Below are 26,183 nucleotides of genomic sequence, written 5' to 3'. Positions count from 1 at the left end.
GAAGTTAGAAAGGGATGTGCAATTGACCCAAGCTGAATTGAAAGACACTCTGGATAAAAGTTTAGAAATACTGGCATGCCAGTACACTAGAGTAAGAGGGCATAAGCTGCCCAAAGGGCAATTTAGGCATATCCTAGCTTCCCCTGACTTTAGCACCCTAAAATGTGGGACCCTGTTGATTCCTCATCAAAAGATGATGAGCCCCTGTCTGACTGGGAAATTAAAACTGAGGAAAGTAAGCATACACGTCCTCTGGTCCAACAAAAGGTGCCTTCCCCCAGATGTTCTGTGGCAATATATTAGTATAAATTACCAGGGTCATTTAATATCCCTGTCGGGCCAATGGAAAAAAACTAATGGTACCTGGCAAATGACTAGTAATTATATCGAACATAATTTAATAAATTCTTTGTTTGCAGCTGTGTTGAATATAGCTACCTTGTTGCAGGATATAAGTACTCAATAAAGCCAATTTCACTTTGTGTTAAACCTTGTCAAAGCTTATTTTAGTATTTTAGATCCCTCCAGCCAGACTGCATCCACCTTCACATGGGAAAAACAACAATGGACATTTGCTGTGCTTCCACAAGGACACCTCCACAGTCCCACTATCTGCCATGGACTGGTAGCACAAGATTTAAAGAAAATGACACCCCCTATGTTTCACTATAATGATGATATCATGTTAACCAGTAATTCTTTTCCAGCACTAGAAATTGCTGCTAGCACAGTGGTGACCCACCTTGAAAGTCAAGGATGGGTGATAAATCAAAGCAAATTACCAGAGCCTGGACACTATCAAGTTCTTGGGTATTGTCTGGTTGGGTAAAACTAAAGCTATTCCTTTAGCTGTTGTTGTTAAAATACAAAGTTATCCTATACTGCTAAATCCTAAACAATTAATAGCTTTTCTTGGTTTATTAGGTTATTAGAAACTGTTTATACTCTATTTAAAAATTTTAAAACTTTTGTACATCCTAATAAGAAAAGGAAAGCATGGGAATGGGATTCTCCATGGCAGGCTGTGTTTATAAAAGCATGAGCACAGGCTTATAGGGGGGTCAACCCTGATATATCCTGTGGATTGGCTGTGGCTAATGCCAATATTGGCTTTGGGTGGGGTTTGTGGCAAAGGCAACAGGCAAAATGTGTAACTAATAGATTCTGGTCCCAACTTTGGAAGGGCACAGAACTCAGATATAGCCCATTGGAAAAGCAATTGTGTGCAGCTTCTAATGCTCTGTTACAAGTGGAAGTTTTAACTCAAACATGCCCAGTGGCCACACTCATTCAGGGGTGGACACAGGAGAGTAAAACTAAGCCCCATTCGGGGAGTGCTCAGCTAAGCATGTGGACAAAATGGAAAGCCTACATCCTACAATGCTGAATTTTTAGCAATAGCACTGTGAGTGCAGAGACGCATGAAATTTTAGAACCAGTCTCCCATGTGGCTAGAGCAGCATGCCCTGCCTCTTGTTGGTGGCTTCTCCCATGCCCACCATTGACGGACAATGGAGTATACCTGACTCTGCACGGTATACTGATGGACTGGCACTTTGGCAACATGCTAACTGGACAGCCGTGACTGTCCAGCCAAGTACTGACATCATCTGGTGGGAGACTGGAACTTTGTGGAAGCAGCCAGTGGGCTGAGCTGCGGGCTGTACGGATAGTAACTGTCCATGAACCAGGAGACACCTTGACTGTCTGCCCAGATAATTGGGCCATATATCGAGACCTAACAGTACAGATGGCCACGTGAAGGCAGGAGCAATGGACTGTGGTCAGCCGCTCCCTATGGGGGAAGGAACTGTGGGAAGACATCTGAATGGCCTGCCAGAACAGTAAGGTAACTGCTTTCCATATTTCTGCCCATAATGTTAACTCACTGCCAGGGAATGCAGCTGCAGATGCCCTAGTGAAATTCCGCAACCTAACAGCAATGATGCATGAGGCGACTGAATGGCTGCATCAGAAAACTGACCACCGAGGGTACGAGACCCTGTGGAAGCCGGTGCAGCAGTCTCAGCTGCCTATCACCTGACAAGAGTTAAAAGGAGCAGAGGACGCTAGCCCCTCCTGCTCGCTGCGATGGCCCAGAATGCTTCCTCACTGACTCGGACCCATCAGCCAAGACCAGATTCCTCTCACCTGGTGGCAAGTAGACTATATCAGCCCCCTTCCTCTGTCCAAAGGGGCAAAATACACCTTCACCACTGTAGATACAGCTACGGGACTGCTGCTGGCCTTCCCAGGGGTCAAGGCCAACTAGTGAGCTACCATATGTAGCTTAAAAAAAAAAAAAATTAAGTGCCTTTTCCGATAGGGGGGCCCACTTCACCAGGCACTTAACCCAGGCCTGGGCTACAGAACATAATGTCCTTTGAACTTTTCACTTGCCCTATAATCCCACAGCAACTAGGAAACTGAAAGAATGTATGGCCTTTTAAAGGAACACTTAGAGGATGATAGAAACTTCTTACAACAATGGACTTGATGACTTTACCAGCATTAACTCCAGACCCAAAGCAGTGGGTCTCACGCCTGTGGAAAATAACTGCGGAGCCCATGCAGGCCTTACGAATTCAAATAAGGGGGGCCAGCTGCCTATAAGCCACAGCGGGGCAACATTAATAATCTGCTCTTGCCTGTGCCACAAACACTAGAAATTGGGGAAAATAAGGTCAATTGTCTCTGGTTCTGGCCCATGTAGCCAAGCTGGCTGAGAATCCTAAACCCATGGGGTATTTACTGTGCCAAAGATTATTTGTATTCCCCAACTGGGGCCCCCATCCCCCAGGGAACCGTATGCGTAACTTTGCAACCCAAATTAACTATGGATCTGAACGCGAAGGGCTCCTTGCAGGGGAAGAAAATACGGCATTTAAAAAAAAAACCCTCATCTGGAACTCTTCTATCCACTAATGAAAACTCAGTATATATGTTGTTCCTACATGTGCTATTAATTCTTGTTAAAAAATTGTATACTACCGTTTTAATAATGCATTAACTAAAGTGTATTTAGCATTATTCTAACAAGTTTTAATTTTAGTGATAATTGTATGCTGTAGGATGTCTGCTTGAAAACAGTTTTCAAAATTTTTTTGGTAACTTAAGTATAAGAGGTATAAAGAATGTTTTGTACAAAAATGATAAGGAAAGTAGTTTTGTCCTAAATGACTGGTTGTTTCAGAATGGAGAAGAGAAAATGCAGGACAAAAACCTGGATGGTTACAGAAAGTTGCAGAAAGTTTGCGGAAAGGGAAATTTATTTCTGTGGACAAAGTTAGGAAATGCTAAAAACAAAAAACAAACAAAACAACAACAACAAAAAAAAACCTTAAGATATAGAATAAAGCAGACTGCCTGGTAGTTTTATCCTTCAGCTATTTTAGCCGCATTGTGCCTGTGCTTTAATTAATATTCAATGTTGTGTATATATATCCGATAAGTCACAAAATGTAACACAAGCTCTTGATCACATGCCAGATCATATTGAACATTTATCTGATAATCCTTTGTCCAAAGGGTATAATTCTTAAATTTGGCCATAGTACCATGGGGATTACTGTCCGTATGTACTTGTTTACTTGTACTCTGCTGTTCGCTGTACTGTTGTGAATTATGGATGCAATGTCTCTCCTATGGTCAACGCAAACTGCTGCGTGGGGGTGGAATGTGGGAGCCCCTGGCCCCCAAGTGTCTTGAAAACGGCAAACAGCAGTTCGCTTGACCTAGGTAGGAACTATTCTCCTTGCAATATCAGATGCTAACTGTAATCTATACCCAAAACTACCTCCTCCCTGAGACTCACTGAGATACCTGTTATCTCTATAATCCTCCCCTCTTCCCTGTTGATTACAATCAACCCCTCCCTACATTGCATGACTCTGCTCCCTGCCTTATGTTCTCATACCCATCGGAATGTCCAGCCTTTACATCAAGCTTATTCAGCTCCCCAAACTGCGGGCTATTTCCACGTTGTGCTCTGAACTGGCTGCCATTCAGAGCAGTTCCTGATTTCAGGGCAACGTGGCTCAACTTCCCCACCCTGTAGGTAAGCCCTATAATAAAAGCTCATGTCTAAGGAAAAAAAAAAAAAACAATTTCCAAATCTTCAAAAGAGAGCATGATAAAATAAAGTGGATGCTCCCATTCCTTGGAAAAGAGTGGACTACCAGTCTATTACACTGTATCCAGCCTAGCCAAAATGTGGCTGTGAGGGTTCCAAGTAGCATTTCCACAATTCAAGTGAAGTACAAGTCTCCTCCAATACAGACAGAAACAAGAGAATGTTGGCTGCAGAGGGTGGCCCTCATGCTGGCTGAGCAGTTTCAGGAACAGGCTTCCTGCAAACCCTGCCTCACCACACAGCTACCAGAGTCAGCAGAGAACTATCTTGAACAAGGGATGTGGGAATCAAAGCCCAATGCTAGAAGTCCAAGACAAAGAAACAGAAACTGAGGCAGGGATTAAAGAAATGAAGAAAGCAAAATATTACTCAGATACATGGCTAAGAGTTTATAAAGGCTTCTTGCTTATAAATCTATAATCTATAGAATTCCCCCACAATTGTAATAGGTCTGGGATTAAGAGAAAGTCTGAGAAATCTTGCCCATGTTCTGAGAAAAAAGGAGCTTGGTGCCCACCATTTTTGATTAAATCCTTAACCCCAAAGTGCTGTACAGAAACTGATGTAGTTAAAAATTTCTTTCAAGGCCTGCACTATCTAAGAAGGAAAAAAAAAAAGTCAAGCAACAGATCAGTAGGGATGAATTGCAAAGGAGGAATAGAGATTAAAATGATGACACTGGTTTGCTCTGAAGCCAGTGTTCTGGGTGCCCTATAACAGATTCTCCTGTTAACTTTTTAAAAAATGTACTCCCCCTAACTACTTCCCACTACCACCACCACCACCACCACCCACACACATACACACAAAAGAAAGAAAAGAAAAGATGAGGAGGGAAGCACTGCCAGACTGGCAATTAAGAGGCCTGAGCTTTCCCAATTTTCTGAAATTCTACCAGTTAAAGACCTGCTTCCTGGCTTTCTTGGGCAAGAATCCAACCTCCCTATATGCCACAAATCTCAGCTACCTGAACCTCAGACGATCACAATTTAGGAAGACCAAGGCACAGGGCCTGGGAAGAAGTGGCTGAGGTGAGGAGAGAGTGAGCTTTACACATCCACAGAGAGGCTGCTCTATCAGCAGTCATCTAAATCCCAGGTCCCCTTCAATTGCTTTTCCTTACAGCTAGAAAACTTGGAAACCAACTAATGCTACTGGTACCAGCTGGGTACCCATCTGTACTGATTTGCTACAAAGAACAGAGAAGTTTTATGTCCCTACTATGGACCAGAGCCCAAACTGTGCCCAAACTTCTTGAATAAGAATAGTAATATATCTCAGAGCATGCAAAATATTTGCTATTTGAAATGCATTCAACATACAAATTTTCATTTTAACAATGCAAATTTAAGAAAGAAGAATTTAATAGTTGGTTCTATTCTATGCTTTCAAGTCAGGATTGCAGATTCTAGTAAGTCATCAAAAACAATCATGTGTACTCAAGTCACAGCTACGGTAACAACAGATTTTAATACTCATGCAAACTGTCACATGCAGGTAAATTTAGTATGTAGCAAAAAGAGGGACAAAGAAAGAGAAATACCTGATTTTTTTATCAAATGAGCATCTCTCTTTTTTCATCTACCTTCTACCCCAGTTTTCTCCCAATACAAGTGTCTGAAGCATTCCCTCCACAGCTTGCCCGGTCTTCAAAAAAAAAAGGCAAAATTGGCCTTTTCCTCTTGGGGCCCTCCAACCAAGCATACCAAGTTTCTCTACTTTTTCAAGCTTCTCTCCATTGCTTTAGGTTTCTCAATTTTCTTCACACATGAAAAGGATCTCTAACCATTTTTATAACTATACATACTGGCATCTTAACTGGCAAGTTGAAGATGGAGGAGAAAGGAGCAAAAAGAAAATGAGTTGTTATAAGACATCACATTCAATATCATTCAATCTCATAAGCAAAGAGTTATATATTCAAGAGCTGGTCCAATCCCCTCATTTTATAGCCCAGGAAGGTTAAGCCACTACACTATAAGACACGGGCCAAGTCAGGACCAGAATCCATGCCTGACCTCTAAGGCAGGCTCCTTCCACCACTTATGGTATGCCTTTCTTCTTCTAAGATTGCCCTTCCCTTCCATATGAGCTCTACACTTAGATTTTCTTTCACAATTAAGTGGCCTCTCTACCAGGGATCTTCAAGAGGAAAATAGAGTACATTTAAACCAAGACTCCTCAGAGGCAATTTCACCCACGGAAGAGTAGCAAGAAATCTAAAATCATTTTCAAAGTCTCTCCAGCTCATTAATGTGATGTCTTATAACAACTCATTTTCTTTTTGCTCCTTTCTCCTCCATCTTCAACTTGCCAGTTAATTCCATCTCCTTTTACAATGCTTTTCCTATTATAAAACCCCACAATTCCACCAAAAACTCATGCTCAAACTCATTAAACACACTTGGTGCTGTTAACCGACACCTCAAAGGGGTAAAAGTTACATCATCAAAGCCAATACTTGTAAGAGGATCAACCCAAAAAAGCAGAAGAGCATCAGTCAAAATTTTTAATATACAAGCATAGGTATTAAAGGCTCACAGTACTGTCACACTGAAGAGGGAATTTTATGTCATCATACCCTACTATATTTATTACCTCTTCAGTTCATTCTGAGTATGTATCTGTGTGTTATTATTAAGTACCAGAATTTAGAAGTGGAAAACTTCTACCTTTTTAAGAACAAATTCCGCTTTTATAGTGCTGATCTTGTATACACACTTGAAGTAAAAATGGCAATAACAGAGTGAAAGTACCACAAGTAATGAGTTTAAACATAAAAGCTGTGGTAAACTGGGAAGAATCTGGACACTAAATCCTTTCATTTAAAAATCAGTCAGAGGAAGAAGACTATCACAGGCAAAAGACCCAAACTCTTTATTGCTCACCTCTGACATTTGCAAGCTACCCTTCCAGCACTGGTTTCAGAGGCCTCTCCTGATATACAAATGCTAAGACCAAACTGTATTAAGTGTTGACAATAACCTCCTTCTGAGGCATGGAGAATGAAGATATTGCTGTGTTACACTTAGACAACACGAATGTGAAGAAATGCTAAGGAAAGGTGTTTAAAGCTGCTACACTTCCACCTTTTTCTTAAGAAACTGACGGGCCAACCTGAAAATGGATGTTTTGATGTCCTCTTAAAAATTAATATTGATTTTACAAATTATTTCTGATTGAAACTTAGTCTACATTTTTTGAAGGTCACAATTCCATCCACTGATGTACAGACTGCAGGGCCTTATCCTCACCCCACCCCCATCAAATTGTTTTCTTTATAGGATACAACTAGGACTTTGGTAAAAGGGAAGGGACTCATGCAGAAAGGGCACGTTTTGCTGCTTTGCAAGGTGAGCATCTGACACTCAAAACCCATTTGTTCCAAAGCACAGGTGCAGCAATTGCCTAGGATTCCCATGCTACTTACTGGGATTTCAGAAGCAGCAGATTGAGAGGCAGTCTATTGAATTGTACAACAAAAATTGTTTTAAACTTTCATGAATTCCATTTGAACAGTTACTTATGTATAAATTGCCTAAGCATCAAACAAATATAATTTGTATATATATATCAAAGTATAGTTTGGAGAGAGCACAGAATGGGGAGCAACTCACATCTTAAATGCTACAAATGAATTCTACTACAGAGATTCTTTACCCTAGGAAGTGAAAACTTGATATTCAGTGAATGTGGGTGGACTAAAGTAATGATGTTTATCGTAACTAAATCCACAGACACATTTTAATCAATGTGCTGTGAAATTAAAAGAGAATACATGGTATCAGTTAGCTATTTAAAACATGATGGTAAGTCATTTTCTAAAGTGCTAAATATGCTAATCATCATACAAAATGATGCAAATTGGGTCATGCCACAATATGTACCTGCACTTTTGGGCTTCTATGATTTAAATGTGTTTGGTTTTACATATAATAATCTTTAAAGGGGGCCTATTGATCCCACATCTTTTACTGAAGTACTTATCTGCTGAGGGAGGGGTAGGGGAAGCAACAATAGTACCAACTCTCTGGTCTCCATCTGGGATCCAATTCAGGAGGAGCCACTGTCTCCTGGGGTAACCCCAAATTTCAGAATCCTTAGCACTAACTATGATGAGATAAATTTATTTATACAGAGAAGTCCTAGTCTCTCTCAATCTGAAATGTTTAAAGATATTGTAATGTCAAGATTCTTTTGCACAATCATTTTTCTGTGCAAATCCATTATCTCGGGCTTATTTTATATTATTCAATTGACATGCAGGTTCGATGCCTTAGAGGATTATATGCTAACTGAGAAAACACTTTTAGCCAAGGAAATGGGTCAAAAGTAAGAGTTGTGTAAGTTTCCTTAAGTATTAAATCTCAATCAAAATGAGGACCAACAATTCCATTCAACTACTCATAGAGCTACTGTTAGACAATGATAATGTTTAGAACACAGATCTATTCACACAGAAATATATTGTTTTAAAAATGAGCTTTAAACCCAAAAGGAAGAAAATACAAACTCATATTAACCTCAAATCACTTAACATCTACTGAGTACCATGGTGCCAAGAGACATACTAGATCCTAGAAAGACAAAGATGGACAACTTAAAAAAATTAAACATATCTGGCACATGTTGCAAAGGTATTTTCAAGATACAGAAGAAACCAGAAGAGGGTATAATTAATTGTTGGTGAGGGAAATGAGATTGAGAAAGGCTTCACTGAGGAAGTTATGACCTGAACTGGGTTTTGAAGTATGAAGAATTCACTGGCAAGAGAAGGAATGCACAGGAGTGAGGAATGGTTAAATACTCCAAGAAGGCTAGTATTATTAGTACAAAGGAGGGAAAGGGAAAGCAGGGAAGCAGAGAGAAAAGCTGGCAGGAACCAAGGATCATAACCACCTTTACACAATGCTAAGTAATTTGATCTCCATCTTAAAACTAATAAAGAAACACTGAAGAGCTTTAAGATGGCATGTTTGGATTCATGCTTTCTTTCCAACAGACTCTATACCCCAGCAGATCTAAAAATACTCTCTGATATACTTGGCCATAAACTGTGTGGAGATATGCAGTAATATGAAACAGTATCATCCTCATATGCAATTTAACTACAATTTCATTGATTCCAGTCATTTAAACACTGAAAGAACACAAAACTAAATTAGGCAGTTCTAAAAATTACTATCATTACTTCCACAGTAGCTGGCAGGGCATTCATGATTTCTGGGATTTTATAGGAGTTTCCACCTTTTCCTTTCCCATCACCACTACCCAATTCCAAATGGACCCATCTGAACACAGTGCTACATGGTATGAAAGAATAGCATGCTCTTTCCCTGATAAATTTGGTGTGTATTTTTAGCTGATGGACAGAAAACTAACCTAATAGCTACTTGAACTGGCTGAACAAAACTTATGATCACAGCCCAAATCTAGCTAGATGGAATTCAGGCCAGAAAGGCTCTTGGACATAAATGCTTAACAAGACCAACTATAAAGAAAATTGCCAAGTCTGAGCCTTTTGACAAATGAAGGAATGTGACTGAGGAGTTTGGGCAACTTTGAACCACTGAGTTAAATGAACTAAAGTGACAGATTTTAAAGAACCCCAAAACAAACAATCTGAATGAGGAGGATTATAATCCTGAACTGTCATAAGTGTCATAATACAAATCTCTATGCTAAGACTGAAGTGCAGAAAGCCACAATACAGACAAGTAAAGAAGGAGGCATTCATTTGGAGGAAGTGCATGAGCTTTCAGGCCCTTGTGGCTTCACTGAAGACTATAAAGGATGGCAGTGCACTGGAAGAACCAGTTCATTGAGTGCCCTCATAAGCAAAAAGGGTAAATGCACTCTTGAGAATTGAAAGTCTTCCTTTTCTTCAATAATACATAGTACATTATGCAAATAAACATTGTACTTAAAATCTATACTTATACCACTAAGGAAACATTAGAGCAACTTCATCCTATAATGAGTCTGCACTGAGCTCAAAGCACGTCTCATCATTCGACATTAAGGCCCAGGAAATTATCTCAACTGAGGCAGTTGGTAACTACCAAAGATTGAGGAATAAAAGCCTATACAGCCTTTGTACTCTTACAAAGTTTAATGATACATCATTACCTAGTGCAAATCGTTCAGTATTATTAAAGAATGGGCACACCTCGTGTACCAGCTGACAACTACAAGGATCATTTAAAAATCAAGCACAAGAGCTGCTTGCTAACCTAGTTTCCCTTGAGTGCTAAATTAACCAAGAGGAAAGCAGAGCACCCATTGCTTTCACAACCAACCCTCTTTGCCTCTCTTCTCTTTAAGTAAACATTAACAAGTTTTTCCAACTTCCTTTATCTACCTTTGAGGGAGAACAACTGGCAATAACTTACATTAACAAGAGACTCCTTGAACTTGATGTGAAGTCTGTAATTAGAAAGGGCAATGATGGCATCCTCAGCACGGCCCACATACTCTGTGCTTTCTCCATGAAGTTCAAGGAAAGGAACCTTCAAAATGGAAGAATAAATCCTTCAGAGTTCTGAAGCACTAAAGCAGTCTTCAAACGTGGGTCAAATGAAGGAGTGGTAGATCCTCTGTCACCCAAGTTTAAAATACAATATAATGTATTTATACAGTATAGTGTGGAATAAATGAAAAAGGGGCCCTAAAAAGGATGGGTTCACACCCACTTGATTCAAATATAACTATTCAACTTCTGTACTACTAAAAGAATTCTCAGCAACACATCTCTCTAAAATGAGAGCTATTTTCCAGCTTGCATTTCTACTATAGCTATGGTTTAGGAAAACAAATATATATTATACAGTGCATTACTTCAATATATTAGCTCAGCTACACTATTATACTATTAAATACTTAATGTACAATTAAAAGTGGCCTGTAATTACCTGAAGATTCTCTTCCTCCCGGATCAGCTGCTTCCTGGGAAAAATCTGATTGGCCTGGATGCACTCAAGACTGTGCCGAGTCTCTTCATCCTGAAAAACCCAAAACATTTAACTAATTTCAAAGCTCCTAGTCATCATATTTGGTTTTTCAGTCATGTCTAGTAATATAATCACAATGAAATTCCAGTTACCAAGGTGAACACACAGAAAAGCTCAAGGAGAAAATATTCATCTGAGTAAGTGCTCCATCCAACATTTTACATGCCTGTAATCTAAGAACATCAAAGAATGGAAAGAATTCTCGCAAATAATGACAGAGGTTAAGAATATTTCTATTAGGCAATAATAGGTTATTAGTACATTTCTTTTAAGAGAAATCAAGATATAGTACTTTTTCTCTTTAAGTTACAATCTTAAAAATTCTTAATTTTGAGAGAGATATACTGAATTATTTAAGAATGATGTGATGAGTGGAGCAGGGGACACCCAGAGCATTGCAGGTAGCCATGAAGCCAATGTGGACAAGAGATGTTCCCCCAAGAGGACTGAGCTCTACATAGACCTAGACAATGCTTGAGGTCTTTTGATGGACTTGGCAGCCAATGAAAAGGCTGTTCATGCAGACTTTTTCAATGGTTTTGAAGATCTTTTTGATGATGATGACATGCAGTTGTGCTCATTGTCAAGCCTTTGTTACATAGCAGTGTAGAGGATTTCCTCAAGGACAACTTAAAATAATTTTAAAGAACTTTGGAAATCACTTGAAGTTAGGATATGGTTAACCAAGAAAGAGAAGAATGGTTTGTCTCAGCCATCAGGAAGAAGGCTGTTAGTCTCTGAATGTGACAAGCTTTTGTTCTTATTTCAATTTTAAAAAGCAACCCTTCCATGGCAGGGTAATTTTAATTCTTGCATTTTTTAGTGACTGCTACAATCCTCAAAAGTCTCTGTGTGCACACATGTGTATCATCAGCATGCTAAGAGAAACACTGTCAGCATAACAAATACATATTGTAGTTTTTCTCAGTATGCAGTTAAAAAAGAAGATTGAAATGATGTGATGTCTGGGAATCTGCTTCAAAATAACGAAGGAGGGGGGTGTGGGTAAGGAGGAAGTGAGTGGAGATCTAAATGAAGCATAACTGACCATGAGTTGATAACTGATGAAACTAGGTTGAGTCATGTGGCAGTTCATTATAGCACTTCATTTTGTCTATACTTTGGTATATATATGAAATTTCCATAAAAGAAAGCTTTTAAAAGGTTTTTAAGAAAATATAGTCTTAAGAATTGGAATTCTCAAACTGAAGACATGTGCCGATCACTATTTCTAGTTTAGTCTCCCTTATATTACAAAAAGATCTGCTTCTGTTAAAGCAATTTCAAGAGGAAACAATAAATTCAAATTTAAATGGCACCTGAACTGAAGTAATTATAGCATGTATAAAAAAATAGTCTTTTACATTTTGAATGTTAATGGTATAGGAAGACATAAGAGAAATACAATATGTTAGAAAACCTCACTTCAAATTATGATAGAAACTGTTTACACAGCAATTTTTAGAAAAGCAAAAAGAACACATCATGCTAAACTCACAGAACTAATATTTGTAACAAGCAGTCACTTGCCATTTTGGCATAGTCAACTTATCACAAATCCAACAGTTCTGTAAGCCTCCTCAAAGAGAAAAAAAATTTCTACCTATAAATAACACGGTTTAACCCAATAGCAATCTTAACCATAAAATGGTAATACTCCACACTACTGTGGTTCTCAAAGTGAGGTGCACAGATTCTGAGACCCTTTCCTGGGGTGGGGGGTGGGGGGATCTGCAAGGTCAAAACCACTTTCACAATAATACTAAGACATTCCTTTTTCACTGTGTTGACATCTACTTTAACGGTTCAAAAAGAATTGGTAGATAAAAACACTGTTGGTGCCTTAGCATAATCAAGAAAGTGTTACCAATTTCACTTACGAATGCCCTTGATAAAGCAGTTAAAAATTAATAATTTTATTAAATCTTGACCCTTGCATATAAGTCTTTTTTATATAGGAAGAATACATAAAGCACTTCTGCTACAGGCTGAAGTACTACGGTCGTCAACAAGTAAAGCACTTGTGCAAGGGTTTCAGATGCAAGTTAAATTAGGCACTTTTATCATTAAACACCAATTTTAATTGGAAGAAGAAATGGCAAACTATGATACCTCAGGTTTTGGGTATATGGCTGACCTTTTCTCCAACTGACAGTATTTGCTGCCAAAGATAAAGCATTTTTATGCAAAAATTAGACTTTTGGAAAATCTGTTATCTGCCTCCATGAACTTAAAAATTTCCCTAGTAAAATTAGTGGTGATATTACCAAATGTGGTTTTTTAAAAATATATAATAGCATGGACAAACCTTGAGAACATTATGCTAAGTGAAATATACCAAACGCAAAAGGACAGATATTACATGATTCCACATATATGAACAGGGAAATTCACAGAGACAGAAAATAGATTGCTGGTTTCAGGGGCTGGGGGAAGAGAGAATGGGCAAGTATTGCTGACTGGATATAGAATTTCTGTTTGGGTGAAAAAGTTTTGGAAGTGGATGGTGGTGATGGTAACAACACTGTGAATGTGATTAGTGCCACTTAACTGAACACTTAAAAATGGCTAAAATGGCAAATTATATGTTAAGCATATATTTTACCACAACATAAAGCAAAAAAAAAGACCAATTAAAATTGATGGGCATGAAAGAAAAATTACATGATGAAATAAGTCCAACTTCTGGAAGATCTGCATTACTCAATGAACCATTATTTTCCAAATGACCAATGAAAATCATGCATGGAGAAAAGATCCATTCAAAGTAAAACAGTTTATTGATATGGCTTCAGATTCCATACTGCAACTAATCTTTAAAGAATGAACTACCACTTCTTGAGTTTTGGTGTAGTATTAAAGAAAAATATCCACAATTAAAATAGTCTTCCCTTTTCTAACTATCTTTCTGTGTCAGGCTTCATTTTCTTCATGTATTTCAACCAAAACAACATATTGTAACATATAGAACGCAGAAGTAGGTATGAGAATCCAGCTGGGTCATCATCTATTAAGCCAAACGTCAAAGAGATGTGCAAAAATATAAAACAATGCCAATCTTTTCATTGATCATTCCTGGATGCAAAAAAAAAATAATTACTTTTCATCAAAAATGCTATTTATATTATCTTATAATTGGTTTGTGTTTATTATTTTAAAAGAATTTATGAACATTTTCTTTCAAAAGTCATGATTTCCCTAAAACCAATCTCCTAGTGCTGATCCTGTAACAGGAAAAGCTATACAGAGACTTAAAAAACAACCACCCATGTTACCTACTACCCATTTAAATCATACGTCTTTGCTACTGGCTGGTTGGACTCATCCCAGCCCCTCTGCTGGGCCATTTTATCTATAGTGACAGGCTTTCTAAGGGTCTTTTTAAAAGTCTGATATCTATAAAAGAAATTAGTGGCATCAAATTACAAACATAAAGTAACAATTTTATGATTCATTAAATGCTATAAAAATTCACAAAATTTCATTAATTGTTAACTACAGACTTCCATAGTATTTGTAAATAAACAATCCATGTTAGATTTTGTCACTTACCTAGAATTGCTAGTTATTCAAGATTGTCAAGAAATTATAGTTGATAATCATCAAACAATTCCAAAAGCAAAATTATGAAAATCATTACATGTTTTATAGCAAAAAACCTTTTTAATAAAATGAGTGTATTTTAATAAGATTGATATAATGTGTCTCGGGGACTCGAAAGTGTAAGTGCTAAGGGTGTACAGAGATTTGTAAATGGCTCTACTCCTGTAAACACCAAAATAATCTGTTAGATAAAAAGTTTTCTGTCAGCTGGTTCCATTTGATCCCTTTTCCACTCACTTCCTCTGTGGTCAATGAAAGGGTGAAGGAATAATAAGGGGCACAGTCATATTTGAAAGGAACCCATTTTTCTAGTATAAGTACTAACCACTTTTTAAACCAAATTCCTATTTTCATTCTTAAGAGGCAGCTCTGACTTAAAGAACTCTGAATATTTACGCTTATAGAGAACTAAAGGAATTTTGAATTTAGTGAGACTTCCCTCATAAATCAATAGGGGATATGTAGAAAATGCTATCAAATATGAAAAAAAAAGCTCTTAAAAATTCTTATATAAAAGTACATTTTAAACATGCCTTCTCAGCATCACATTAACTAGCTTTTTAACTCACATAAACGTGTAAGGCACATTTTATTCTCTTCAAGATAATTTTACAGAGCTGCCAATTGATTCCCTGACCTAGTTTTCAGCTGACCTTTAAATAGCACAGAAATGAAATAAAATAGCAGGTTAGAAAAATTAGTGAAGCTGTTTATCTACTTATTCTTGCTAGCACGTTGATTTGGGTGCTAATTCAGGCAAACGTATGTAACCAAAGTAGCTGCTAAAAACTGAAAATGGAATGAGTAATTTTCAACATAAGAAAACTGAAAATTAGGGCAGCAAGACAAGGGCATAATGTACTTATTTTTCACAATCAAATCAAATAAATGCTATTTTAAAAAGATACTCTCTCAGCTCACATGATCTATAAAGTTGGCTTCAGAACTCCTTTTTTTATCCTTGTGCATAAAAATTCATTTAATCCTCAAGGACTTAATTAACATGTGGAGAAAATACACACTGACTTTCAACAAGAACAGAGAGTCAAAAATACATTACTTGGCTAAATATGAGTTGAATTACCTCCTTAAATTTCCAATAATATCTGTGAGTTTTCATAGGTGAAAAAAAAATGGAGGCCAAATTTGATACTGTTGATATGGTAGGGGAACAGAAGGAAACAAGAGTGGAGGAAGAAACAAACTGGGAAGTACTGGCCAGCCGAGAAGTTTGGAAACAAATTTCCCCCAGGCTTTAAGCAGTTCTTTATTTGTATCAGGGAGGGTGTATCCACATCTTTGATTTCCTGGTATTGCTGAGGAACATTAGGCATTGTGGAATCTGGAACTTCTTGGTCTTCATCCAACTCTATAAGGTCAGAGGGTCATCTATAAAATCCTGAAAAGGCTGGTTTCTGATATTGACTAAGCTGGGCAGGTAAGACAGGGAAGTACATACCTCAGAGGAGATGTCAACATAGATATATATTTAAAGAACATGGGGGACTCCCCCCTACGTGGGATCAGACACCCAGGGGAGTGAATCTCCCTGGCAACGTGGAATATGACTCCCGGGGAGGAATGTAGACCTGGCATCGTGGGACGGAGAACATCTTCTTGACCAAAAGGGGGATGTGAAAGGAAATGAAATAAGCTTCAGTGGCAGAGAGATTCCAAAAGGAGCCGAGAGGTCACTCTGGTGGGCACTCTTATGCACACTTTAGACAACCCTTTTTAGGTTCTAAAGAATTGGGGTAGCTGGTGGTGGATACCTGAAACTATCAAACTACAACCCAGAACCCATGAATCTCGAAGACAGTTGTATAAAAATGTAGCTTATGAGGGGTGACAATGGGATTGGGAAAGCCATAAGGACCACACTCCACTTTGTCTAGTTTATGGATGGATGAGTAGAAAAATAGGGGAAGGAAACAAACAGACAAAGGTACCCAGTGTTCTTTTTTACTTCAATTGCTCTTTTTCACTCTAATTATTATTCTTGTTATTTTTGTGTGTGTGCTAATGAAGGTGTCAGGGATTGATTTGGGTGATGAATGTACCACTATGCAATGGTACTGTAAACAATCGAAAGTATGATTTGTTTTGTATGACTGCGTGGTATGTGAATATATCTCAATAAAATGAAGATTAAAAAAAAAGAACATGGGGGAGCAGAGACTGTTGACTCCTATTAACTAAGTTCATATATAGTATTCCAAGATAAGAAACCTTACCTACCTACTAGAATTAAATGCATGTAAGAACTCCATTTGTCAAATGTAAGGAAATGTAAAAGTGAAAGGAGTTACGAGTTTCATTGTCAATTCCAGTCACTAATCTTAAGACCGGTATTGAGGGTCATTAAAAATACATTTCCTTTGACAAGCTTGGGATTTGCTTCAAAATAAACCAAAGGGGTGTAGGAGAGTCAGATGAAACAAGAGTGCCCCGAATTTATGACTACCGTAGCTGAGTGATGTGTATATGAGAGAATACTGTACTATTTTCTCTTTGCATATGCCTGGGATTTTTCCATAAGAAAACATTAACACATTTTCCTAATACTTAACATTCTGAATAACTCCTACTCCATTTTCATTTAAGAACCTTTAGAATTGAGGTAGAGGATGTTACTCTCAAATTAATATAGAAGTATACACTGAAAACACACACACAAAAGTTCAGTGCTCCTGAATTTTCTATATAAAAAGTAAGGGTTAAAAACATGCAACCTAAGTGCGAAAACAATGCAATATATATTTAATTAAATCAATGTTTAAACAACTTGGAAAATATTATACAACTTGTAAAATGAACATTAGGAATCCAATGAATCAATATGGGAAAATGTTTAATTTGTTTTAGTGAAATAAGCAAAATAGAAAATTATATTATAATTTTAATTACATAAAATATGTACATTTGGTAATGAATAAGCTAGAAAAGAATATAATCATGGGTTTTGGTGTTAGAATCTGTAAACGAGAAATTGTAAGACCTTATTATAATGCTGCTTTGTGAGGAAGTTTTTAAAAAAAAAGATCCACAGTCGCACTGTTCCCCCACTGTTGCACACAGAACTATCTCCAGAGTGTGTCTGCAGCACACAGACAAGGAAAGCAACAGGAAGACTCTCCTGGGCACCACAGAGACCTCAGCAGAAACAGGAAGAGGACCATGTTACTGTCCATGTGGAATACAATGAAGGACAAGCCCTCAATGCAGAACAGAGCAGCTTTCAAAAGCCCACCATTTCCAATTCATTAGCATTGGCATACAGACCATATAAATACTAGGCAAGCTCTTTTTCCATGTATAGAAACTTTGTGGGAAAATCAATAAAATGAAATATAGTCTAGAGAAATAATATTAAAATTTCATGAATGTTTGGGGATAGAATACATTAGAAAGCTGTAATGCCCACAAACTAAGAAAAAACTGACTCCATTTTAAAATGGAAACAGTTACAACCTTTCTCCTCAACCTTCTTTTAACATGACATTTCTGCACAACTAGGTTTCTTGTTGTTGTTGTTTTTAATTTTGAAAATCATTTTCTAACCACATCCCTAATGAAGCCTGAAATTAACATGGACTTTTCAATTCCTTCTTTGTGCACCAGCATGAAAGAGTCTGGATCTAAGAAAAAATCACAAAGTAGAAATAGTACACAATATCACAGAGGACCATCTCTTTTGTAAGCCTTGCAGCACTGTTTATGCATTCCTCAGGTGAAGAAAATGTGGTTGGCTCATTGCTCCATCTTCTCTGCTTGGACTGGGCCCTAAATGTCCCACATATCACTGAAATGTCCAGTAGATACTCTTTTTGGTCAAAGATGTAGGCATAGGAAATAGGGGTTGTGCACAGCTGGTCAATCTTCTGTGGCATAAAAATAATGCCTTAAAGAGAGGCAACAAGAAAGTAGGGAACTGCTTCTCTCTGGAGATGTAAATTCATAGAAATACAGACAGCAATATCACAACTCCCTACACACATGCAAAAAAAAACAAAAAAAAGTACAGTTCTCACTCCATCTATGACCTACTTCCTAGAGAAATAAATAAGAAACCTGGAGTCCAAGAATCCTGAGCTTTAGTCTTGACTCCATTTACTAGCTGATTCAAAGATAAGCAATGTTATCTAATTCACAGTATCAAAGTAAAAGAAATGAAAACTGCTCCATACACTGGAATATTCTACAATAATTACTACAAAGCAAACACTAAAAGACAGACGGGTACAAAATGAGAGTTCGGGGGAAAGTGAAAATAAAATGATTTCTTACAAAACAAAAATGGGTAACTATGGACTTACTGGCTTTCATTTAACTGTCAGGATAAGAGTCCAACTCCCTTTTTTGCCATTTCCTTGTACTTACCATGACAGGAGGCCCAGATTAGGAGGAGAGATCCCCGTCCCTTCAGTCTCTGGCAAGGCTCTTCTTTCCCTTATTCCAAGACCTTTTTCAAAAAAAAAAAAAAAAAAAAGGCAAAATTGGCAATAATTTTTCCCCTAATTGTCTATACCGTAACTAAAGGGCCCACATGTACATGGACCTAACCAGAGTAAGCCAAAAAAAAAGTTGAATATCACTTGACTAATTCCCACAAATCAAATCCAAACTCTATAATGCCTTCTTTGTAAAATCCTCCAGTCTTAACCTATCTCTGCAAAAAATTCAGTAAAAGTTCATCACACTCCTAAATGATAATAGTTACAAGATAAATGTCTTAAAGCTTGGATGAAAATAAAGCAGTAAAAATTAAAAACAACCTGCAAATGCAAAACCAACATTCTTATAATATTTTAGGATGGTTTTGCAGTCATTTGTAAATTCAACATGGATCTCCCTAGCAGTGGGAACCAAACTGGCTTAATGAGTAGAATGTGGGAAAAAAAATTTGTCTTATTATCCAAATATTCCATGCTTATCTTAAAACTTACACAAACCACTAGTAACTTTACCTGGTTTTTAAGGCCAACACCAAGCTCTAATTTCTCCTAACAGGATTAAGATCATACAGCATGATTTTACTAAATGAAATATTTATAGCCTATCAATAAGCAAGGTATTTCTTCCATGTCTTGCATCACCTACATGCACAATGACTATTCTTGAAGGAAATAAGACTAAATTCAGAAACCTAAGTGCTAATACAAATATTGTAGGACTTCAAAAAGAAAGCTCAATTAGGGTAGCCCAAAGAACTCTTGATTGAACTAAACTGGAAGAATGGATTTCCCATTTACTGATGAGGGAAGTCTATAAGAAAAATGGGTCCCCCAACTCCTGCAGAGGTAGAGGCAAGAGAACAGGGAATCGGGGATTCCATTCTAGGTATGTTATAGTTGAGATGCCCATTAATTATCAAACTGAAGATTCCAAATAGAGAGTTGGATAAACTAGCCTGGAGATGAAGAAGACTGAGGCTAGAAACAGCCATATAAATGTGGGAGATATCAGTGTGTGGGTGGCATTAAAGCCACAACTGAGGAGCAAGTATAGATGAAGAAGCTGGAGTATAGATGAAGAGGCTGGAGCACTTCATTGTACAAAAAGGGATAAGAAAGAACCAGACAGTTCAGTAATAAACTAAGTCAGAGCCATCATTCTCAACACTCTCCAAACCCAGACAAGACCTTTCTGAAATGACCTAAGTCAAGAACACAAATTAGCCTAAAATGATCTCATTGATTCATTCTTTTCAAAAAATATTTATTCAATACTTCATATATTCCAGGCATTGTTCTAGATGTTGGAGAGACATATGCAAAAAAAAGTTATAGAGCTTAATTTTACTGTCTATCTTCCCCACTACAAACAAATAAAAATATATATAATGTCAGTTGATAAGTCAGGTGTTACAAAGAGAGTAAAAGCAAGGAGTAACCAGAAGTGCTATTTTATTAGCATGGTAAGGATGTGCAAAGAGGCCATCTATTGAAATTAATTAAAAGGAAAGGCGAAAAACAACATATTACTGTATAGCACAAAGAGTGAACCCTAATATAAATTATGGGACATAATTAATAGAGTAATTATAATCACACTGTTTCATCAATTGTAACAAAGGTACCACACAAATGCAAATTGTTAAGAATACAGAAAACTGGGGCGGAGGGGATGCAGGGTGGGGGGGGCGAGTGGCATATGGGAACTCTGTTCTTTCTGTATTATTTTTCTGTAAACCCACAACTGCTCTAATTTTTAAAAAAGAGAGAGGAGAAGGAAGGCAGAGAAACAAACTATTCCTGAAAGTATGACTTTGTTATTAGATTTAGATGCTGTTATAAAGAAACCTTTTAAAGATCATTTTAAAAAGAAACACTTCAGCCACCACAGCAAGAGCAGCTTGGCAGTTCCTCAAAAATTAAACATAAGAATTAACATTTTGTTTTTTTTTAATTTTTTGATAAAGTAAAAAAAAAAAAAAAAAGAAAAGAAAAGAATTAACATATGACCAGGCAATTCCACTCTTGGGAATAAATCCCAAAGAAAATGAAGCAGGGCCTCAGATACTTGCACAACAATGTTTACAGCAGCATTATTCAACAATCGCCAAAAGGCAGAAACAATCCAAGTGTCCATCAACAGAGGAATGAATAAACAAAATGTGGTCTATCTATACAGTGGAATATTATTCAGTCATAAGGAGAAATGAAATGCTTACACATGCCACAAAGAGGATGAACCTCGAAAACATTATGCTAAGTGAAATAAGGCAGACACAAAAGGACAAATATATGATACTACTAATATTAAATATCTAAAAAGCAAATTCATAGAGACAGAAAGTAGATTAGAGGTTACCACGGATGGGGAGAAGGGAGGAAAGGGGAGTTACTGCTTAATGGATACCAAGTTTCTGTGTTGTTTAGGTTTTTGTTGTTGTTGTTATATGTACACAAAATACAAAATTTCCCATTTTAACCACGACCACGTATATACAATTCCGTATATTAATTACATTCACAATATGTGCTACTGCTATCACCAACATTTTTTACCAAAACATTTTCATGATTCCAGAGTTTCTGTTTTGACTGATGAAAATGTCTGCTAATACAATGGTGGTAATGGTAGCACAACACAATGAAGGCAATTAATACCACTGAATTGTGCATTTAAAAATGGTTAAAATAGCAAACTTATGTCTATATAAAAATACAGTTATATCCACAGTAAAAAACAAGTTTGAAAAATTATGGGTGAAGACAGTGAATACAATACTCTTAAAAAAATTTACTGCAAAAAGGTTTGGGAACAAACCTAATCCCTAAGCACTCAAAGCACCTAGTCTCTAAACATTACTTCCCACAAAAAGGAACCAGGGCTCCTGAGGAAAAATAGCCATTCCAGGATTAGAATAGAAAATATACAGGTTGATTTGGGAACACCGAGAAAGCAAGGAAACTATCAAAGGCTATGTCAAAAGGACTCGGGAGGGTGGCACGTCGAACTTTTGCCTTAAGGAAGATGGAAGCACTGAGTCAAGCCCTGGCTGGTAGCTTTTCTGTTTCCCAAGATCTCAATAGCACAACAGCCCCACATCCATGCCTATCACAGTACAAGTCCAAGTATATTTCTTGGAGCAGAATAAGTGGCACTGTCAGTTACTGGAACTACAGAAATCCAAGCAGCTGGATTATGTGAACTACGCCATACTGGCCGAAGATGACTGGACAGGGATGGAGAGCGAGGAATAGGAAAATAAGAAAGATGATGAAGAAATGGACATCGATAGATGCTTGCATGATATACCTCTAAGGTATGACACTAATATAGAGAGCTAACTACAGATTGGTATACAGGAAAAATCCACCTATTGTATACTAGGGACTATAATTAATAGGAATAACATACTAGTAACACATAAATACTAGGGACAAATAATTAGGGGCCGACAAGAGCTACAAGGTGTCTTAAGTCACGAGAATTGTTTAAAATGGAGAGTGATGAGGATTTTACAAATAAGTTATAATAACGTGAGAAATGGCTGGATTATCGTGGACATAACATATGCTATGTGAACTTAGGAACCCCCTACTTCATAAGTCAAGCCCTCGACCTTGAGGCTTGCTCTGATCAAGCTTGTTTGTAAAGGGGACACTAAGCCCACCTACAATTATGCCTAGAAGTCACCTCTGGAGAACCTCTTTTGATGCTCAAATGTAGACTCTCTCTAAGCCTAACTCTGCAAATATATTCACCACCCACCCCCAAACGTGGAACAGGGCCCACCGGTTGAATGAGTCTCCCTAGTGATATGGGAAATGGATTCTGGGACTGAGCCTGACCCTGACATTGAGGGGTTGAGAATGCCTTTTTGACCAAAAGGGGAAAAAGAAAGGCAACAAAATAAGGTTTCAGTGGCTAAGAGAATTCAAATAGAGTCAAGAGGCTGTCCTGGAGGTTACTCCTAGGCAAGCTTCAGCTAGATTTGCCAAATGACCACAGTATGATAAGCCCAAAACAAAAGTAGTCCTGATAACCCTAAACAATACCCAGATCCCTATCTGAGACTCTATAAAAGTTTCACTCACTAAGTTTAGTCTTCAGAAACTTAATCTTCCAGAGTACTCCTATGCCAGCTAAGTCCCCAAACCCAGAGGCAACAGCCTGTTCAAGAACATCAACCAGATGTGCCCCCTTTTCCCATAAAGTTGACACCCCTTTTCAACATGAACAAGTTATGCCTACACATCCCTGAAGATCAGGAAAGTGATTAAACTAGAGGAAGGGAAGCAACAGACAAGATGGAATTTAACAAAGGATTATGAATACCAAATCTCTATATAATTTTCTCTTTCTTAGTTGCTAGGGCATTAGAATAGCTAGAAGGAAAGAAATGAAATGGTGGAACTGTAACCCATAGCATCCTTTACAATTTGTTCTATAACTACTTGTTAAATTGTAATTTGAAAGCTATCACCTTTTTGTATATATATTTCACAATAAGGAAATAATTGAAACTATGGTACTGTAACTCATAACTTTTCTTAAATTTTCTATATAACTACTCGTTAAATCATACTTTGAAAGATACTACCTTTTTGCATATATGTTATATTTCACATAAGGAAATAACTGCAACTATGGAACTGTAACCCGTAACGTTCTGTGAAATTTGCTCTCTAATTACTTGTTAAATTGCACTCGGAAAGTTATCACTTTTATGTATACATGTTATATTCTAAAATTTTAAAAAAATGATTTTAAAAAATGGGACATTCATGCAGGAAAGATGTTACCAAAATGCTATGCTAATCAAGTGGTGGAAGGTGGGAAGTACAGCTGCCTTGAATAAGGGGAGCCTGCCCCTTATTCAGGGCAGCCAGCTGGCCAAGGTGAGATTTAGGCCATGAAACAACATATCACTGTAAAAAATTTGACTGAGTGCCCTGTTGGATCCAGAGAGGAAACCAGTATGGGTTGTGGTGTGTAGAGGAAGCAGGCATGGAGACTCTTCTGGGCTCTGGGCTCCAGACAATCCAGTTGATACTTTCAGAGGGGTTAATTGATGTCCCTTCAGATCTGAGTCAGGAATGAATTGTAGTCATGTGCTTCATTGGAAAAAGAGCCCTCACTGTAGCTTCTAGGGGTTCTACAGTCATTACAGTGTTAATAGATTTTCTTCCCTTCTGCCAGGAGTTGTGCCAGTTTGAATGTATTATGTCCCCCAAAACGCCATTATCTATGATGTAATCTTGTGTGGGCAGACTTATTAGTGTTGATTAGATTGTAATTCTTTGAGTGTTTCCATGGAGATGTGACCACCCTACCATGGGTGATGACTCTGACTGGATAGTTTCCATGGAGCTGTGGCCCCACCCATTCAGCATGGGCCTTGATTAGTTTACTAGAGCACTATATAAGCTCAGACAGAAGGACTGAGCTTGCTACAGCCAAGAGGGACACTTTGAACAATGCACAGGAGCTGAGAGAGGAGCTGCAGTTTACAGAGACATTTCAGAGACAGCCTTTGAAAGCAGACTTTTGCTCTGGAGAAGCTGAGAGAGGACAAACGCCCCAAGAGCAACTAAGAGTGACATTTTGGAGAGAAGCTGCAGCTTAGAGAGAAACATCCTGGGAGAAAGCCATTTCGAAACCAGAACTCTGGAGCAGATGCCAGCCACATGCCTTCCCAGCTGACAGGTTTTCCAGATGCCACTGGCCATCTTCCAGTGAAGATACCCGATTGCTAATGACTTACCCGATTATTGATGACACTTTATGACCTTAAGACTGTAACTGTGTAACCAAATAAATCCGCTTTATAAAAGCCAATCCATTTCTGTTATTTTGCTTCATGGCAGCATTAGCAAACCAGAACAGGAGGTAACAGGCAAAACTCTACAATGGCAAAAGACTACACCATTCTGGACTGCATTTACAGCAAGGTAAAGCAGAGCTACTATGTTCTGGAGTGATGTGCTGACGGGGACATCCTTTTTATGACAACCAGACTGGTTGCCGATTCTAGTCAGTGCATTCCAAGTTACCTGAAGGACTGGGAGAGAAAACCAAAATCAATCCCTTTAAATCTGTGGAACTAAAGAATTGCCCATGAACCCCTGAGAGCTTGTGTAAGGTGGTGTCTATAGATTTCCCTTTTGAAGTAGATGGAATTCTCTTCTACCACAAGGAGACCCACTACAGCCCTGGAAGTACTCCCCTGGTGGGCTGGCTGTGCCCCTACGCAGTGTCAGATGTTCTTGTTGTAGCCATGCCAGCTGGCCCACTGACCACACAAGCCAGAATACACTGAGCACCAGCTCCAGCAGATTACTGAGCACAAGAGGAACCAGAAGGAGGGCATGAAGAAGAAACTCACAAATAGGTCCTCTGAGTATGGACACTACAAGCTGGAGTGCCTATCTACCCCCAAGCTGATCAGTCTACCCTTAGCCTGGACCACTCTGGAAGCCTCACGGAGAATTAAGGAGGACAGCCTCCTTTGGGTGCCACAGGATGGTACCCAGCCCCAGAAGGAAAGCAAGGGAGGAGGACAGTGACAACTGGTGACTCATTTTAGTCACTCCAACTGGAAAACAGCTTATCTCCTATCTGAAATGCTGGCTCAAACATTTGGGAGGGTTCCTAGATTGGGTGATCTCAAGATTGAGTTGAACTACTCCTACTGTGAAGAGTATATTCCAGGTCCACAGGGTAAATATATGTCTTTCTTAAGGAAAACAAACAAACAAAAGGACTCAGGAGCAAACTTAAAGAACTCTTACTGGCCAAAAATGGGATCATTTGAGCAAAAATAATAAGAACAATGGATGGTGCTTAAACTTATGTGAGTTTACATAATGATGCCCACAAATCAGCACACTCTATTGTTTACCACTAGAGGATGCTAAGAAACAAACCTTTTATTTTTTAAAACTGATAAACAAGGACAAAGAATTAAGTATTTATCTTTCTGTTCC

At 38.0% G+C, this 26,183-nt stretch overlaps 1 protein-coding gene and 1 pseudogene across 6 annotated transcripts in view; one reads left to right on the top strand and one right to left on the bottom strand.

Annotated features, from left to right (window-relative positions):
• The window catches only part of MTMR3 (myotubularin related protein 3), a 212,476-nt gene that overhangs the window by 58,898 nt on the left and 127,395 nt on the right, over window positions 1-26,183 (bottom strand). For all 6 annotated transcript variants that reach the window (XM_037817081.1, XM_037817085.1, XM_037817086.1 and 3 more), the window contains 3 exons: window positions 19,126-19,207; window positions 11,044-11,133; window positions 10,525-10,641 (listed from right to left, as the gene is read on the bottom strand). In XM_037817081.1, the coding sequence (XP_037673009.1) occupies window positions 10,525-10,641; window positions 11,044-11,133; window positions 19,126-19,128 (210 nt within the window). In that variant the 5' untranslated portion in view covers window positions 19,129-19,207. The remainder of the gene's footprint in view (window positions 1-10,524; window positions 10,642-11,043; window positions 11,134-19,125; window positions 19,208-26,183) is intronic.
• On the top strand, window positions 24,009-25,690 carry LOC119519304 (annotated as a pseudogene).

The sequence above is a fragment of the Choloepus didactylus genome, chromosome 23 (assembly GCF_015220235.1).
Source record: "Choloepus didactylus isolate mChoDid1 chromosome 23, mChoDid1.pri, whole genome shotgun sequence".
NCBI lineage: Eukaryota > Metazoa > Chordata > Mammalia > Pilosa > Megalonychidae > Choloepus > Choloepus didactylus.
The sequence above is the reverse complement of the archived record's forward strand: the minus strand, read 5'-3'. Positions and strand labels throughout refer to the sequence as shown.